The sequence below is a fragment of the Tenrec ecaudatus genome, chromosome 5 (genome assembly GCF_050624435.1).
Source record: "Tenrec ecaudatus isolate mTenEca1 chromosome 5, mTenEca1.hap1, whole genome shotgun sequence".
In the NCBI taxonomy this organism is placed as follows: Eukaryota; Metazoa; Chordata; class Mammalia; order Afrosoricida; family Tenrecidae; genus Tenrec; species Tenrec ecaudatus.
Genome location: NC_134534.1, coordinates 183,080,371 through 183,100,274, shown reverse-complemented (window position 1 = coordinate 183,100,274; position 19,904 = coordinate 183,080,371). Strand labels below are relative to the sequence as shown.

At 43.7% G+C, this 19,904-nt stretch overlaps 1 protein-coding gene across 3 annotated transcripts in view; it reads right to left on the bottom strand.

The window, feature by feature from the left end:
* The window catches only part of VHL (von Hippel-Lindau tumor suppressor), an 86,083-nt gene that overhangs the window by 61,618 nt on the left and 4,561 nt on the right, over nt 1-19,904 (bottom strand). Inside the window, exon 1 of one of the 3 annotated variants that reach the window (XM_075550463.1) lies at nt 1,358-1,517. The exons of 1 other annotated variant lie outside the window; for it this stretch is intronic. In XM_075550463.1, coding sequence (XP_075406578.1) covers nt 1,358-1,451 — 94 coding nt within the window. In that variant the 5' untranslated portion in view covers nt 1,452-1,517. Of the gene's footprint in view, nt 1-1,357; nt 1,518-15,572; nt 19,580-19,904 lie in introns of those variants that run through there. One more of the 3 variants, XM_075550464.1, reaches the window with a different exon arrangement.

The following is a 19,904-nucleotide window of genomic DNA, read 5'->3' as shown; positions in this document are numbered from 1 at the left end:
CTCTTAAAAATATGCATTTCAAAAAAATAAGCATTTCTTGGCCAAACTTAATGGATAACACATGAGGGGGCTTCAAAAATGAATGGAAAAATGAAATTAAAAGATAATGGAAGTTTTCCATGGATTTTCTGACTCCACCTCACACATTGTCATTCTATTAGTAGTAGTATTTCAACTGTATACACACTCTTTTAAATGTGTTATTTTGTAATTTAAGTGACCAAGTAAAAAATATGCACATTATTTTAAAAATAAATTAGCACGAGCTATTACATTGATTAAAACAAAATGAAAAATGATCATCTTTAGCGCTTCTTTATTGTTGTGCTGTTGGGTTGATTTTAACTTCTAGCAACCCAATAGGGCAGATTAACTTACATGGGTATCTAATTATGTATTTAGCTGCTTTTTTTAATACTATAATTTTACTCCTCACAACAATTTTTATGAAGATACAAATGTCATCTACAGTACACACACACCCCACACACACCCCCACCACAACTTCTTTCTAAATATCCAGGTCACCTGATCAACATCTCAGGTGAAAGTTGGGAGAGATGAGGTAGGGCTGGGGGGCACCAAGGAATTACAACATCTTCTTTCCTGCTAGAGCCAGACTGTGGGGTTTCAAGTCCCACACCTCCCCTTTGCAGCCCATTAAATAAAATAATACCTGTAAAGGCCAGAACAGTACCCAGCACATGAATAACTATTCCACCAGAGCAACAGGAGATTTTCCTACTCCTGTAAGGAATTAGACTATGAAACCCACAGGGGCAAATCTACCCTGGGCGGCAATGAGTCAGAATCGACAGGAAGACATTGAGCTTGGGGGAAGGGGGCCCAGGAGGTTGGTGGATTATGCATTGGACCGCTACTCTCATGGTTTCCAGTTCCAACCCACCAGCCGCTTGATGGGAGAAAGATGAGATTTTCTGCGAATACAGTTCGCAGCCTCAGAAATCCACAGAGCAGTCCTACACTGCCTTAGACAGCCAGTCAGGGTCGCGGTGAGTCAGAATTGTTTTGAGTCATGCTTACAGGATGACGCTTCACGGTGGGCGGCAGCAAAGCAAAGGTACTGGTGAAGAACAAGAAAACAGCTGGCAGTGGTTCCCAACAGAAAGCTCAGCGCCAGCGGACCCCGGGTCACATCCGCAACCAGGGTAATCCAACTGGGGTTCAGGGAGGGGTCCGGCGCTGCGCGGATGCCGAGCAAGGCTCGTCCAGGCCCAGGTCACTTACAACCAGCCCAGCCCTGGGACTAGTAAAACCGAAACCCAGAGCAGCGCGGGTGACCCGGTGGGCTCGATCCATCACACCCGACCTCGCCTGCGCCCCCAGCCCTACTCACCGAACTGCATCCACTCCCACTCGCTGAGGGTGTCCATGTTGCGGCACAGGTCGTCCAGCACCCAGGAAGGCAGCTGGTAGATGTAGCAGCACATGGCGGGGACGTGCCCGAAGGCCAGGCCGGGGAGCGAATGAGCCGCCCCGCGGCCGGACCCGGCTTCTGCCCGGGGTGGGCGGCTCCCTCCCGGCGGCCCTGCGGCAAGTGGGAGGGACGGGGCGGCGGGCTCCACTGCCCCCGAGCGGCCGCCAGCGGCACGACGCGGTTAGCAGCGGGCTACCCCGGAGCTGGGTCAACAAGGGGTACCAAGCTCAGCAACACAAGGCCACCGGGGTGGGTGTGGGTGTGGGTGAAGGGGAGGTAAGGATGGGGGATGGGGGGAAGGAGGCTTTCTTCTATGGCAGTCTGATACCCTTCTGAATCCATTTCCACTGTACCTGGCTCTAAACGACATACACTCACTCACCAAATATTGTACTGAATACCTGGCGTCTGGCCAGGCACTGACCTAGATATAGGAGCTCTAGGATCACTGTCGAAAGGTTGGTCGTTCAAACCCACAGGCTGCCCCACAGGAGAAAGCTGTGACGGTCCACTCCCATAGAGGTCGACAGCCTCAGAAACTTTGTCGGCATGTGTCTGGGATTGGTAAACATTAAAAAAAGCCTGAGGGGCGCTTGGCTTCGAGCACTGGACTGCCGGACACAGTGAGGCCCATACAGAACTGCAGTTTGAGAATTCTTACATTCCTGCGGGGCCATCTGCTCTGCCCTGCAGAATCACTATGAGCCAGTATCCACTGAATGGAGAGCACTGGGTGGGCATAAGTCTTTTGGTTTCATGGGATTTATAATCTAGGTGTTTTGAGAGATGGACATTCGTAATAAATAAAAAACACCAAGTAAATTATCACGTGTTAAAATGGCAATGTCTCCTCCCCCCCAAGAAACACACACTGACCCGGAGTCCATTCCAACCCCTAGCAGCCACATAGGACAAAGTAAAGCTGCCCCTTAAAGTTTCCAAGACTTTATGGGAGCAGACAGCCTCATCTTTCTCCCTTGGGGCAGTTGGTGGGTTCCATTCATAATCTGCAGATGCAACACAGATTCATACGCTCACTATAGCGTGGTTCCCAATGGTAATGAGAGGTAAAAACCACACAAGGGCTCAAGTGTATGAGTCATGTATAGACGTCTAGATAAAGACATGTATATAAGTAAATATATTTATATATGAGGATGGGGAAATAGATCTATGTGCATATACTTATAGGTTTAGTATTAAGGTAGCAGAAGGACATTGGTCCTCCACTCAAGTACTCCCTCAATGCAAGAATACTTTCTTCTATTAAATTGGCATTCTATGATGCTCACCTTTCCAACACACTGCTGAAGACAAAGCCAGTGAATAAGTAAATGTGGTGAAGAAAGCTGATGGTGCCCGGCTATAAAAAAATATAGCGTCTGTGGTCTTAAAGGCTTGAAGGTAAACAAGCGGCCATCTAACTTAGAAGCAACAAAGCCCACATGGAAGAAGCACACCAGCCTGTGTGATCACAAGGTGTTGAAGGGATCGGGTAACAGGCATCATCAGAACAAAAAATCTTACCATAGTTGCTATAGTTATTTCAGATATAATTTGACTCAGTGTGTTTTCATTTATATGTATGATAGATGATTGATGATAAGTATAAGTGTGATTTCATTAATATCTGGAAATTATATAAGTATGTATGGGTAAAGAATTGTGTACAGGTGCCAGGCTGGCAAGGGGTGGATTGCTATAGTTTATTGTGCCAGCCTGACTGATAAACACAAGTAGGATTTACTGAAGGGCAGAGGGATAAATGGCTCGGTGAGCCTCACCTTGGTTGTTCTGTGCCTCAGTTTAAAGGGGTACACTACCTGTGGGATGCCTAGCCTGTGGACTGTGTCACAGTAAGTTGAGGTCCCTTTAAGCCCACACGATTGGAATGTTCATCTCTGGAGCTGGGGACTGACAGTTGGGGACCTGCCTTGCTGTTTGCTGCCTGGGTATATATAGCCCAGCTCTCTCTACAGAAGGGGACTGGCAACTGGCAGCTCTCAAGCCTTGAAGGACTGCTAGTGTCTCACTGCTTTATAATTTAACTGTTAATTTCTTGTATTATCTATCTGTATATAATTTAACGGTTTATTTCCTTTTTTTGGAGAAATAAGTCTATTTATTTATTTATTTTTACATATTATTAGGGGCTCATACAACTCTTATCACAATCCATACATATACATACATCAATTGTATAAAGCACATCCATACATTCCCCGCAACGGTTTATTTCTTGAATTATGTATCTATCTTTATAAATATATTTATATATAATTACTAAAAATCTGGTTTGTCTCTCTAGAGAACCCTGTCCAATACAATAGTGAATGAGGGGTGGAGTGTGGAAAGACCCAAAGCCCATTTGTAGGCCACTGGAGATCCCCTTGCAGAGGGGCCTAGGGGAGATGAGCCAGAAAGGGTGCGATGTAGAAATGATGAAAAATACAACTTTCCTCTAGTTCCTAAATGCTTCCCCCCGGCCCCCACTATCATGATCCCAATTCTACCTTGCAAGTCTGGCTAGACCAGAGGATGTACACTGGTACAGATTTGAACCAGAAACACAGGGAATCCAGGGCGGATGATCCCTTCAGGACCAGTGGTATGAGTGGCGATACTGGGAGGGTGGGTTGGAAAGGGAGAACCGATTACAAGGATCTACATGTGACTTCCTCCCTGGGGGAGGACGGACAACAGAAAAGTGGGTGAAGGGAGACATCAGACAGGGCAAGATATGACAAAATAATAATTTATAAATTATCAAGGGTTCATGAGGGAGGGGGCTGCGGAGAGGGAGAGGAAAAATGAGGAGCTGATGCCAGGGGCTTAAGTGGAAAACAAATGTTTTGAGAATGTTGAGGGCAATGAATATATAAATGTGCTTTACACAATTGATGTATGTATGGGTTGTGATAAGAGTTAATATGAACCTCTAATAAAATGATTTTTAAAAAGAGTTGTATGAGCCCCGAATAAAATGATTTTTTTAAGTGTATAGGTCATGAAGAAACTAGATGTGCCTGGTTAATCAGGAGGAATAGTGTCTGGGTTCTTCCAGGCTTGTCTCCAAATAAGCAGTCGTCTAAGTGAGGTGTCAAACTAAGTCCACAAGGAGCAAGCACGCCAGCCTATGTGATGCACGGATTGTAAATCATATAATCCGAATCCAAAGAAAAGAATGGTATTAGAGCTTAAATCATGAACACCTGGTTTTCAGAGGGCTATGGATACAGTGAAAGCCCAAAATCCATTTGCAGGATCCACACATGAATTAAGCTTCTGATGAATTCCCTCTGATCATAGTGGAGGGACATGAATAGTCTCATTATCAGACAGAGAAGGTTATAAACTCAGTCATGGCAGATGTAGCTAAGTTAATGTGTAAATTCTTATCATTTGATCTATTTTTTTATTCATTTTAAAGTTGTAGGAGAAATACAAGCAGATTATGCCTTGTCAGGGAAGCCAGCCCCTAAAAAATGATCATAAGTCTGGGTAGGCACAATTGTAAGCAATAATAAGTAAAGATTATGGTAAAGTCATTGAGAGCATGAGAGATAGAAGAGAGATTAAAATAAAGGAATCAGACACATTTCATGGTAGCATGCTCACCTCAACCCCCTTGGTGGTCCACGTGCAGATGTGCAAGGTGGGAATTGCCAGGGCAAGTGATAATGGGGAGAGGACTGGAGAGAGAGAGCTTCTTTATTGCTTACCAAGGCTTATATCTCTTTGGGGGCATACAAGCCCCTAATTACAGGTAAAGACATACATCACAGGAAAGGGTTGTGCTATAGGTACTACAGTAATGAGAGGGGGCTGATCTAAGGGTATACATTACATGCAATAGGAAGGGGAGGTATAAGAGGTACAGTGACAAGGTGGGTGGATCCTAGATTTAGGGAGACAGCTTAATTTTGGATGTCACTGAGCTTGGTTTGAGCTGTTCTCTGGCTCACTATAGAAGCCATTATCAGTAGGGTACAAACCCCACCTACAGGGACCAGACTGATGGCAGCAAGCCTTTAGGGAAAAGTATCCCATTGTCCTTAACAGCAGGGAGTGGGACCCTCTTGTGGTGGGAACAGACAGTAGTCTGGCAACTGACTGCCTTCAGGGAGGATGTCTCTAAGCATCTGACCTCCCACCATATGCTGGCAAATAGCCACTAGTGTTTGGCATGTCTTCGGGGGAGAAAAAGCTGGGGGAAAGTCTCTTTATAATACCACAATTCCCCCTTTTGTTTATTAAAAGAGCCACAGGGGCGGAGTGGTTATTTTCTATACATTGAAAGCTGTCAAGGCAAATTTAATGACCAAATTAATATAGCCAAAAATTCAGGTGTATGGTAAACGTCCAGGCACGGGGGACAAAAGTCCCCCTATGCCCAACTGCTACTGGGGGAAGGTATGAGAGGGGCTGGATGCCGCAGCAGGAAGAAATAGAGCAATAGGAATGTCTGCTTCTATAGGGAGATAGACTCAACCATGTGCTTACTTTAAGGCAACACAGCTTTAAGGGGAGAGAAACTGTGGAAATGATAGATTAACGCAAGAAAATGTACTCGGACTATGTCTCCAACCACCAGAGTGGCGGCCTTCCTACCGCGTTCCGCGGGCCTTCCAGATTCCTGCCGTACCAGTCAGGGAATAAGACCCAGGTCTCTTTCCCTCAGTGCTAGTTTCCCACATGTCCCACTTCTGCATTACATTTAAGATTTAATAGTGTCACGGAGGCAACATGGTCTCTCTTCATTCATATCTCTTAGCTTCCTATAGAAGCAACACAAGACTGCGAGCATCAGAATTAGGATGATACACAACACAGTCAGACTGGAACTTAAGCTATGGGAAATACTTTGAGCCCAAGCTCGAGGATCCAACCCGTCCATGCCATTTACCAATTGCTTAATCATGTCAGAGCCAGGAGATGCCTCAAGTTTTTCTTTGAATATATAGAAAATATCCTCCTTAAGCTGATCAACATCTAATGAAATGTTTCCCTTAAGCCCTTGCAAATGTTTTCTAATCAAATCCCAATCATGCGATGTTTTAATATATGGGTAAGGAGTTATACAAAAATCAGTTACATTCCAATCACATTTTAGCAGTAATTGATATTGCAAATCCATGACTTGATCTCCCAACCACTGGACAGTTTGTTGCAGCTCCACTACTTCCCCACCCCACCCCCCAATTCCTTGTCCACCTTTGCCTGAGTGGCCCAGAGCTGATGTGAGTTCACTTGCCACTTCTGCACAAAATGTTCGCTTTTGATGGACTCTGGTCAAGCACTCCCAGGGACGGCAGCAGTGGTGGCAATGGCTATAAGTTCAATTATAGCTGCGATCAGCATTCCCACGAATTGGCGAGGTCTTTTCAGCATCTCCGACACCACTTGCATCAAGAAGGACAATTCTGGACTGCTCTCCCATATCTGCATTTCATCTCCACCGGGAACCACACCCCATCCTGCTCTTTAGGCTGAGGATGCTGTCTTTTGAAAGGTTTATAAGCAGCGCATGGTTAATGCAAGTGAACAATTTACAAGTATGGCAAGTGGCACTGCCAGCGGTTTCATTTATGATGATGTTTCCTACAGAAGCACATAAGGCAGCTTACACACGAGACTATGTATCCAGTCTCATTCTTGTGAATCGTATAGCCAGACTGACTGGTGCCAGTAAGGCTTCCTGTGTAGCCTGTTAAAGGCTTAGTGGCAAGAGGTAATTTCCACAGGTCCCACTGTTCATGTCCTGTCACAGGCTTCAGTAACCTGAGGCGGGGAGGTGCAAGGCCGCCTTCATGCTTGGCTGTCAACTGTGACCTGGTAGTGGCAAGGCCATTAGGGGTCTTGTGGCACTCACAATTACTGACATAATCATATGAGGTGATGTTGGATTCCTCTGAGCGGTTAGTTAGAAACTTTCCATGGGGGTCCCAATCAATGATAGTTACTATGTCATTTCTTACCACTTTTCCATGGGGCCCCTGACATTTGAGGCGTTTGAGTCTGTCAGCACCGACATGCCGGTAACTCATAACTTTACAGGTTTCCATGTCTCCTCTCCCCTGCACAGTGGTGGAGTGTTCATATTCTGCAGATGCTCCACCCATTATCATATGGAAACCACAGCTGGCTTCATTAAGCAGCAGCCAGTTAGTCCATGCTTGAGAGTTAACAGCTAAACAGCTAGGGCTGGCACCCACACATAAAGGCAGAGTTTTCAAAACCCACAGTGAAATTAAAATTTTTGCCTTCCTCATCAGGATGTCTGGCTGTTCTCTCAACTTTCGGGGCACAGCATGAGCTTCCTTCCTTTCTTCTGGGCCTTGCTGGCTGAAAAGAAATCCATCTATCTCCATTGCGTGTGAAAAAATAAACAATAGCTCCTCCCTACCGGGTGTCAGCAACCTGGACACAGAATTATGGTTAAGATCGGGTGCTTGTTGTTCATCTTTTTCCAAATGTGGTTGTGTCCTTCTAAAGGGAGTCCATCAGCTTTACTCTGTAAAAACAGAAGTGTATAGCCCTTCCTCCAGGTGACCAATGGACCTGGATCCCAAATGCAATTCCCATCTTCCTGGGACCTCTTAGGATCAGCTTTTGCTGTGAAAGTGAACATGTGTTTATCTGCCCTAACTTTGTTACAAGCTTTTAACAAGGAGAAAAAATTTTTAGTTAAAATGACTAAATGAACTTTGTCACACATAAGACTTCTCTTCTCTCCCTTCTGTTTTAACAATGCAGGGAGGGGGGGCGGGGAAGGGAAACCGAGCTGAATCCAGGAATCCAAGTGGAAGGTGAATTATGAGAATGACGAGTGCAACGAATGTATAAGGGTGCTTTGTTCAATTGATATATGTACGGATTGTGATAAGAGCTTTATAAGCCCCAATAAAAAGATTTATTAATTTAATAAAAATAATAATTTCTTAAAAAACAAAAACAATGCAGATATTAGATCATTGCTAGCTATCTCAGTTAACTTGCTTGGTCATGAACCTGTAAAACTGTTTAGATAGAGTTCATTGTTATGACTTCCAGGTCTCAGGGAATCTAGAGAGCTATCTAATTATGAGAACTTTTTTTTTTTCCTGCTTCTTCCTTCTGCCTTTATTGGATATCCACCACCTGCCTGAGTGACACCCCCCCCCCCTCCCCTGCATCCCTGTGAGATCCCCCCTTGTGCTGGGCACCCAACACCAGGCCTGTGACCACCCCCAAAGTCAGCCACCCCTAGATCCTAAGCATCTGGTTCTTTCTGGGAAACCGGTTGTCAGGGGGCAGTGGTGAGATTTGGTAGGGGCCCATTTTCAGGGACAACAGAAGTGGGGTGCATCGGTGAGGCGCAGCTGAAGGAGGGGTCCATCAGGCCCTCTGGATCACCACCTGGAACTTACAGGCGGGCAGCGTTGTCACGGAGGCGGTGACCAGGCTCTTGATGCCCAGGGTGCTGAGAGTGCCGCGCAGGAGGCCGCAGGTGAAGGCCAGGAACTTGGGTAAGTCGTTGTCCTGCAGGATGTAGGTCCCCTGGTGGTTGGTGAGCAGGCGTCCATCTGCTTCTGGTTATGAAATCTGTAGAAGGCTCATCATTCCTTTGCTTCACTGCCGTGTAACCCAGCCGCCTGCTTCCTCATGGTATTATTTTCTCCCCGACCTTTAGGCAGACTTCTCGTACCTTTGCGAATATCAGCTCCGGAAACTGTAGTTGCGCCTCAACTGTGACGTAATTTTCATCTCCTAGCAGCTGATGAATCCCTATATATACACTCTCTTCTGCATTTTTGCGTGCTCATGAAAGGGCTGCTTCGTTCCACATTTGATATTGCAAAGATTCTAAAGGTGAAAGACACACCTTAGTCAGCGTCCTCTAGTCAGCAGAAATCCAGTATTCAGCCTTGGCCAGAGATGTTATCACACTAATTACAAAGGGTGAGTCTGGACCACAGTTAGATACAGCTTGCTTGAGATCTTTCGTTAAAGGGAAAGGCAGCGTGTCATGTCACCATTCTTGCCTCCCTTGTGGGTGCTGTTCGTTAAGCTCCCTGTCTGTAACGCTAATGGGATAAGCTATTCTAAATTCTAAATCTGCTTCTTGACCTATACCTCTCTCCACTCGTGAAAGCAAAGGTGCCTTCCTACTCCCTGCCTCTTTGCTTCTCACTTCCAAACTTCACTTTCTATTTTAAATCTCTCTGCTTGCATTTCTTTGGATCTAATCTCATCTCTCCCTCCAGCACTGACTTGCTTGATCTTATTGTGATTCCCTGTGCTATACTCTGCACATCATTTTATTAGGGGCTCATACAACTCTTATCACAATCCATACATACATCAATGGTGTAAAGCACATTTGTACTTTCATTGCCCTCAACATTTTCAAAACATTTGCTCTCAACTTAAGCCCTTGGCATCAGGTCCTCATTTTTCCCCTCTCCCTCCCTGATTCCCCCTCCCTCACAAACCCTTGATAATTTATGTTATTATTTTGTCATATCCTACACTGTCCGATGTCTCCCTTCACCCACTTTTTTGTTGTCTGTCCCCCAGGGAGGAGGTTATATGTAGATCCTTTTAATTGGTTCCCCCTTTACACCCCACCCTCCTGGTATCACTACTCTTGGCACTCTCCTGAATTCCCTGTTTCTAGTTCCTATCTGTACCTGTGTACATCCTCTGGTCTAGCCAGATTTTTAAGGTAGAACTGGGATCATGATAGTGGAGGAGGGGTGGGGAGAGGAAGCATTTAGGAACTAGAGGAAAGTTGTATGTTTCATTGTTGCTACACTGCACCCTGACTGGCTCATCTCCTCCCTGAGACCCTTCTGTAATGGGATGTCCAGTTGCCTACAAATGGGTCTTGGGTCCCCAATTTGCACTCCCCCTCATTCACAATGATTTCATTTTTTGTTCTTTGATGACTGATACCTGACCCCTTTGACACCTCGTGATCATACAGGATGGTGTGCTTCTTCCATGTGGGTTTTGATGCTTCTGAACTAGATGGCTGCTTGTTTACCTTGAAGCCTTTAAGACCTCAGACACTATCTTTTGATAGCCGGGCACCATCAGCTTTCTTCACCACATTTGCTTATGTACCCGCTTTGTCTTCAGTGATTGTGTTGGGAAGGTGAGCATCATGGAATGCCAGTATTGAGGAGTGCTTGAGTGGAGGTCAAATGTCCATCTGCTACCTTAATACTAAACCTATAAATATACAAACATCGCTGGGTGAAGTCCAGGTAGTATGGCAGGGGCCAGACCAAATCCAGGGATACATACGGTAGTTTACTAAAAAGGAAGGGGGGTAAGAAAAAAAAAGGGTAGCAGGGGAACAGGGTACTAACCCACCTCAGGGGAGGGTCTTATTTATATCTCCACAGGGAAAGAGGGACCAGACTTAAACCCAGTGCTCCATGATGTGAATGCAACATACCCGCATGGAGTAAGGAACCAGTGGAGAGTTCTGAGTGACCAGTGCTAATCCCAACTAAGTGGACACCTGCCCCTCCCCCCAGAAGAATTTATTTCAGAGGACAGAACTGAAGCTGCAGCTCAGGGAGAGGGACATGTCTGATCAGAGCACACGGGAGCAAATGAAGGGGGAGAAAGAGAGTTGAGCACATCCTGGGCCACCAATCCTTGAGGATGATATTCCCACTCAGAGTAACCAATCCACAGAGAAGACCATATGGCCAGCTCCACTATGAGACACGCCATCCCTCACTGACCCATAGCCCTACAGAGAACAACACTGGAGACACAGTGTGGGAATTGCACCTGATCTGATCCCACCACACCGAGGCAAAACACTAAGGGTGTGCAACAGAACAGAAAGGGGAACAGAGCAAGAAAGTCCCCAGGGAATTCCAAAAATAGACTTTGGGGTGAGGACTTGGCACCCCATCAAACTCAACCGGAAAACACTCCTAAAGGCCAACAAACAGTTCTTGAACTACCTACAAGCTTTTCTTTTTGTTGTTGTTTTGTTTTCTTTTGTTACTTAGTTTTGCTCTGTCTTGTTCTTGTGCATGTTATTATCTCCGCAGGTCTGTCTAAATAAGATAGGCTGGATGAGCAATCTGAAGGAGAAAACACGAAACCTATGGTTCCGGGGTTGGGGACATAGGAGAGGGAGAGGTGGGGGGGGAGGAAGTGGTGTTAACAAACCCAGGGACATGGGAATAAGTGATCCAAATCGGTGGTGAGGAGGGGTGCAAGAAGCCTGGTAGGGTGTGATCAAGGGTAATGTAATGGAGAGGAATTACTGAAACCCAAATGAAAGCTGAGCATGATAGTGGGACAAGAGGAAAAAGTAAAAGTAAATAGAGGAAAGATCTAGGAGGCAAAGGGCATTTCTAGGTCTAACTAAAGGCATGTACATATGTAAACATATTTATATATGAGGATGGAGAAATAGATCTATGTGTATATCATTATATAGATCTCTTATAATAGTGCTTTGTCATTATCTTTGTATCAGTCTGGTTTTTCTGGTTATATTTATTCCTAATTATTTCATCATTTGAATGGCTACTGTAAATGGCACTGTTTTCCTGATTTCTTTTCCATGACAGCTCTGTTAGTGTAAAGGAACTGGACTGTTATTTGTATGTTAATCTTGTACTCTGCCACTTTGCTCAATCTTTCAACTCATTTTAATAATTTATTCCTAAACCTTTGGGATTTTCTAAGTATAGAGTCAGATCATCTGCAAAGAGTTTTACTTCTTCTTTGCCAATGTGGATATATTTGATTATTTCCCTTTGGGTGTGTGTGTGTGTGTGTGTGTTTCCCTTTGTTACCTTATAGCTCTGGCTAAGACTTTCAGCACAAGATTGAATAGGTGTCATGACAAAGGGCATCCTTTCTGGTTCTAAGAACTAGGGAAAGCTTTGTTTCTCTCGAACATCATGTTGGCCATTAGTTTTATAGACATGCCCTTTATAATGCTAAGGAATCTCCCTTCTGTTTCCTTGAGTGTTTTTATCAGGAATGGGTATTGGGTGTTATGTCTTTTCTATGTCAAATGATATGATCATCTAGTTATTTTCCTTTATGTGATAGGTGGCATTCATTGCTTATCGAAGGCAGAAACATCCTTGCATACTTGCTATGAATCCCCACTTGGTCATGATGCATTATGTTTTGAATACATTGTTGAACTTTATTGGCTAGGATTTTGTTGGGAATTTTTGCATCTATGTTCATGAGTAATATTGATATAGAATTTTCTTTTTTGTAGTCTTTGTCTGGTTTCATATCACGGTTAATTCACTTCAGAAAATGAATCTGGGAGCTTTCCATCCTTTCTATATTCTGGGATTGTTTGAATTGGTTATGTCCTCTTGTTCACTGACCTTTTGTGATAGATAGGTTTATTGTGTCAACCTGGCCAATGGACACATGTGGGATTAATTGAAAGGCAGGGAGATAAATGGCCCAGCTACCCTTGTCTTTGTCTCTTGCTCTTTGATGATCAGACCAGTGGGCAGCTGCCTCAGCTGGTTCTCTGCCTCAACTTGCGAGCTACACTTACACTACCTGTGGGACACGCAATCCAAGGATGTGTCACTATAGTTTGAGGTTCCTTCAAGACCTGATTCGGCACGCTACTGGAGTATACATTGCTTGAGTTGAGGACTGTCGGACCCTGTCATCTGGATGACTATTGGTGACCTGCCTTACCATTTGCTGCCTGTGACCAGACCAGATTGCCTGCATTGTTCTACAGAGGACTCAGCTATATGCTTCCTTGACTTGCACCCAGTGGCCTTCAAGACTTGAAGGACTGCCAGTGATTAGCTGTCTTACAGAAGTGAGTTACACTGAGTCATTTGTACTGCTCTATAGACTAATTAATTAGCTGTTTATGTTGTATCTATCTAAATATATATATATATATATATATATATAATCCTGGTTTTGTTTTTCTAGAGAACCCTAACATACCCTTCAATCACATTATAATTTTCTTTTGCTGGCTTTTGCCTTAAAGCCTATTTTATCCAAAAAAAAAAATCAACATTGTCACTGCTGCCATTTTTTAAATTGCCATTAGCTTGAAGAACTCTTTCCATCCTTTGTTTGGTCTATTTTTGTCTTTGTGTCTAATGTGTGTCACTTGTGGACAGCATATTGACGGGTCATTTTCTATCCATTCTACTCCTGTGTCTCGACTAGTTCATTTAATGTTAATATTCAGTGTAATTACCGATAGGTGTGTATTATTGTAATTTTGCTGTTATCCTTATGACATTGCTGGTTTCTTTGTTCCTCATACTTTTCTGTGCTGAGCTTGTAGGTTTCCTTTATTATTTGCTTCATTGCTGTGTTTTAGTATTTACTAAATATGATTTTTTAAAGAAACGTATTTATTTTCCTTTTACCTTATTTCCATTTTCTAAAAGACTGTAAAAGGATAGCTTAAGACTATTTATTGGTTGTTCCCGCCCGTTCTGCAGCCTGAGCAGTGGGGTTGCAGACCAGTTCTTCTTGCAGGCTAAGCACTCTAGCCTTCTGCAGAGAAGCACGGAGTCAGCATGGAGGGCACGTACATGCCTTCAAACCAGTCTGCGACCCAAGCTGAGCAGCAATCCCTCAGTCAAGGGAACAGTTCATTCACTCTGAAATTCTTTGGGCACGGCCTTTTCAACAGTGGCCTGGTCTTCCATTTCAATCTCTTCCAGATCTCTGTAGCAGCAGAGGTCAGGCCTGGTTTCCCACAGGAACTTCCCAGGCCAGTAGCTACATCAGACCCACCCAGTGAATTCCTTTGTTACACAGGAAGGTGATGTCCACCCAGCAGGGGGGAAGCCATTACAGAGCAATGTGAGGGTTATTCACTTGTGTTGAGGTTATGCTGTCATTTATTCATCTTTCCAAGTTTAAAAGTCTGTAACTTGAAATCCACTTGATTTCCTCTGTGGAAGAGCTGCAACTACACTATTTTATTTATTTTGTATTTATCTTCTTTAAAAATGGATCTCTTTGGTTCCCAACTTTCATCACATTTTTCTTATTTTATAACTCTGCAAATAAGCTTCAAAAAAGGTCATGGGAACAATTCCATTCTGTAAGATCAGGGACCAGAATAAACAAATAAAAGAACAAGAACCATGTCTGCCTGGATCATCATCCTGTTCCCTGTTCTCCTGGGACACCGTGGCACTCAGTAAATATGGTAGCACACACATGGCTCCAAGCTGTTTCCTGTGCTTTCGACTGCTGCCGCACAAATTCTGCACATTCTTACAAAGCTCGGAATGTGGCTATCCTTTCACTGCCACTGAGTCTATTCCAACTCGGTGACTACAAGACAGGGTGTTTGAGACAGATCTTTATGGGAGTGGGGAGGGACCCCGAAACTGATAGAGATGATGTATGCACAACTCTTTAAAAGTGTCTTAAATAAAATTAAAAGTGTCTTAACTATGTACATGTGTAACATGTATCATAATCAAGAAAACTCCTGAGGGGGAATAAACGGATACCAAAGCTGACCAATGGTTGCCACGGTGAAGGAGAGAGGTTTTGCATAGGCAGCTTTGGGTTCAACAGTGGTGGACTGTGGAAAAGGCTATCAATAATGGTTGTACAACGTGAAGATTACAATCAATGGCACTGAACTATGCACGTAGAAGTTATCAAATTGGAGAATGTTTTGTTGTGTATATTTTTGTCCCAAATTGAAAAAAATTTACTGTATATACTTGAGTATAAGCCGACCCGAGTATCAGCCGAGGGACCCAATTTTACCATAAACTGTGTAAAAAATGTGCTGAAAAACTCAGCTTATGTATGAGTATATATGGTACACAAACAACAATAAATACAAGGAAGAAATTGCTCTAAAATTTATTATGGCAATGATTGTACAACTCCCCTTGATATGATTGAACTACTGAATTGTATGTTATGTGGATGAACTGCCAAAGAAACTGTTGAAAAATTAAATCGTTTTTCTTAAGTCATTTTATTGGGAGCTCTTACAGATACCATAACATTCTGTAGTGCAACCACATCAAACAGTATTGTACAATTGCTACGACAGTCAGTTTCAAACAAAAAATAAATCTTTATGGGAGCCAACAGCCTCATCTTTCTCCCATGGAGTGGTTGGTGGATTTAAACCATCAACCTGGCTGTTAGCAACCCATTGTTTAAGCTACCACACTAGCAGGGCTCTTTCCCTCAAAAACGGCAATGATTAAACACCCATTTTACCATTAATGATTTATTTAGAAGTACGATAACTTATTTGATCAATCTCTATCAATGTACAATTCACTTTTAGTATTGAGAACTGTTCCCAAAGGGTCTTTTAAAACATTTTCATCTATTGATGGGTAAAACTGTTCTCCCACCTCAAGGAGACATAAAGGAGTCTCTGGGACATTGCCTCAAGATTCCTCTCTGCTCCCTGAAGTTGTCCCGAGGCAAGGTAACCCAGACTCATTGGGACAATGCATACCTTTAGTTCCTGTCTGGGACACCCAAGCACTGGAGAACTGCAGCAGCTAGCTCAAAATTCAAGGGCTGGGCTAAATGAACCACCACCCTCCCACAGAGGAGACCCTGTCATCTCTCATCACTCCCTATCACGCTAACAGCTGTGGAGACATCCAAGGTCTAACTTCCCTTCAATTTTTCATAAAGTAATTCAGTGTATTTCCTCTCTCCGAGTAGTGAAAATTTTAAGCAGACCTGTCTACTAACTGAAAAGCCAGGGGTTCAAGTGCAGCCAGAGCAGACCTGCGATCTACTGGAAACTCTGTGGAGAATTCTACTGACATACAGGGCTGCCGTGAGCATCTAAACCAGCGGTTCTCAACCTTCCTCATGCCGTGACCCTTTTGTCAGTTCCTCAAGTGGTGGTGACCACCCCCAACCATAAAATTGTGTTGTTACTTCATAACTAATATTTCTACTGTTATGAATTAGGTGGCCCGTGAAAGCTGTTCGACTCTCAAGGGGGTCGCGACCCATAGGTTGAGAACCGCTGATCTAAAAGGACTGTACGCAACATTATTTTTAGAGAATTTCCTTTATGTCTTTCTTTCATTAATCCCAGCTCTGTTGTCAGGAATCACAATTGTGCAGCTGACTTATACTTTCTTATGGTCTATTATTCCAAATTCCTAATCAAGTTTTGTGGGTTTGATCTTTTATGTCTAGTGCTATTGCCCAATCTTTCTGATTACCCACACAAGTATGTCCAATTTTTCTAATCTGCTAATGAAGTATCGTTTATGTTGGGGAGGTCAAAGGAAAATGTTCTGTGGGGGCAGGGAGAAAGGAAAAGTATGTCAATACTGAAGAGTCAGCAGGAAGTCCACTAAATAGCACAGAGTGTGACTGAGAATGGGGCAGAAACCTAGCATCAAAGTGTCTGGATAGTTCAGATACCAAGGATGTGAGACACTGCTATTTCATACCCTTCTGCAAGGATTTCCACCAATGTCTTCTTTCCATCATTATCTCAATGTAAATACTGGCGAAAAGTAATCACAACCTTTTAGGGTTCCATGTTCATGAAGGGGTGGGGGTTGAGGGGAGAAATGACTGCTTTTACCCGATTAAAAATGGTTTTCTTAATAGTTTTCTGAATTAAACTTTTTTGGCAGTAAAACTCCATTATTATAAGAAAAGTAAGGTAACAGGAGCATTTAAAAAAAACAGGGTTAGTAAAAAAATAAATTAAAAAAATAACAAAAACAGGGTTAAAAAGAACTGAGCTGGGAACAGAAAAGTGGGTGAAGGGAGGGAGATGTCGGACAGTGTAAGGCATGACAAAATAATAATTTATAAATTATCAAGGATTCATGAGGGAGGGGTGAGGGGGATGGGAGGGGAAAATGAGCTGATACCAAGGGCTTAAGTAGAGAACAAATGTTTGGAAAATGATGAGGGGAACAAATGTACAAAAGTGCTTGACACAATGGATTTGTGTATGGATTGTGATAAGAGGTTTATGAGCCCCCAATACAATTAAAAAAAAAAAGAACCAAGACTAACTGCTTGCTTTGCCACCCCCACCCCCAACCCCCTGCCCCAAGTCTGTGTGAGAACACGTTTACCAAGCTCAGAGAAGAACCAACCTGGTTAAAATAACACCACATACCCTCACCATTTCCTTTACTCAGCACCATTTAATTAAGTATTGAAGTACTGCTTCTCTTTGAAAAGCAACTACAAACCCTCAGGATTGGAAACATGTCTCTGAAGAGCAGTACACTGACCACACCCACAAGATTGTAACTGAAAGACAACGAGCACTACAGGTTCTTCATCTTCTCTGGACAACACAAAACATCGTGTTTAACCTGCACTTCTTAGTAAGAGGCACATGGACTCTCATTGTGATACAGAGACTGGTTAAAAACCAAGTAGAAAAAAAAAAAAACAAGTAGAACTGAGGCTGGATTAACCCAACACCTTCACTTGAAGCCCCCACCCTGGCCCACTCTGGGACTGACTGGCTCATACAGCACATCAGACTCTGCCTCCACGTTTCTCCCACAGCCTACACTTCATCTTAGAAGTATATCACAGAATGAGAATTATCAGAACATGCTGCATGTTGACAATACAATTCCATGAAATCTCAAGTGTAGTGAGAAAAGTGTGTGAGTTGGTTTCTTTCATTTCACTCTGATTTCAGCAAATAGGAATGGTGCCTGAAAAACTGAAGAGATGCCTGGGTATATCCCAACCATAATTATAAAAGGGAGACTGTTGTAAAGGCTTATAAAGCTTATAACATGAAAAACAACAACAAATAAAACGTTCACATTACATTAAATGAAAGGGTTGAATACAAAATTGTATATACAGTATACTTTCAACTATGTAAAAACCCAACAAAATATGCCCTAAAAAAGACGGAAACAATTCATGAATGTTAATAGTGGTTGTATTTAGGTTGCATGTCTATAAGGATGAGCTTTCCTTCTACTTTCCCCAATTTTTGGTTAACTATGAGTTAAAAAATACAAACTTCCATGGATGGTTTGAGTTAAAGAATTCAAGCCCAGTCTGAGAAAGGAATCGTCCATTTATAAAACTATAAAACATCCTGGGCCACTCCAGGAGTCCACTGTGTGCTAGGAATAACCTGCCAGACATTGGAGGGCTTTCCCCCGTGAGGGGAAATCTGTCACCAGATACCACCTGATGACCCAACCGAGGAGCAAAAGGAAATGTCATGAACTTGAAAAGGAACAGAAATGCCTGCACTTGGCAAAAGCTTATTTCCAGCACAGTAGCTCCACTCCATAACATTGGAATTACACAGGACCACCATTTTCTGTGTAGAGCCAAACCTGGGTTACAAACAGCAGTCACATAACACTGCAACAAGAGTGAACAGAGAAAGTGCAGTGTTAAAAACAATTAACAAGTGCTTAGTACAAAACAATTCTCTTAAAAACACCTGCTTACTCTATACATGTTAATGCCAAAAACAACAACAACAAAAAAAACGCCTCCAACACTTAGGAAAGCAGCTCAGTATGTGCTCGGGGTCTCAGAGGGGACAGACTTGTCCCTGCCTCAAGGTCATCTCAGCCTCCCAACTGCAGGGAGGCCTATGTGTCACCAACCATAGTACAGCAGCTGCAAGCAGATGCTAGTGCAGTCTTGGAATCAAAGGGTATGCTGTAATCCTCACGGAATTACACACAATCCTTATATTATACAGAATCTGGCCTGACTTGCTGGGAGGCAAAAATGCAGCTACTTTCTCCTGATCAACCCTTCTAAAAAGAGCAGACATTATGCTCGGGATACGTGTCAACCCCACAATGCCTGGTGAAGTCAGCTAACACCGACGCAGCGCAGCACAGTCCACTGCAGCAGGCAGACAGATCCCTGACAGTGAGGATGAGTGCCCAGGCCTGGTCAGGACCGTCACAGGAAGCACTCAAGTGAAACTTCAATGCATCATGTCTGTGTCCCCTTCCGTGTGCTGATGCGCAATATGCTCCTGCGTCAGCCGCTCCAGGTCTTTCCTCACGTCTGGGTGGTCTTCTAGGTCTTCGTAGAGCGATCTGACAATGTCCAGCTTCCTGTAGTTCTCAGGTCGGACCAGGTTGCGAACCACCTGGAGGCAGCGCTCTTTCAGGGTGTACACTGTAAGGGCAGAAAGGCACACCCTCAGCCTCGGGACAGGGGACGGGGGATGCCAACCATGGCGGCCACATGTACCACAAACATGTCTCACTTGGGACGGGAAACAAAACAGTGGGCATGTATTTTGCAGCAGTGTATAGATTTGACAAACCCAATGCATGCCTCATGGTATTCAATCCCTTGTGTAGTTAACTTCTGTTTGAAACTGTGCTGGGCCTGGAATTTGTGAGAACTAACCATGGATGAAATGACACTGGCTCAAACTCTAGAAAACGAGGAAGCTATAGCTTACATAAGAGCACACACTGGGGAAAGGGCCTGAGAC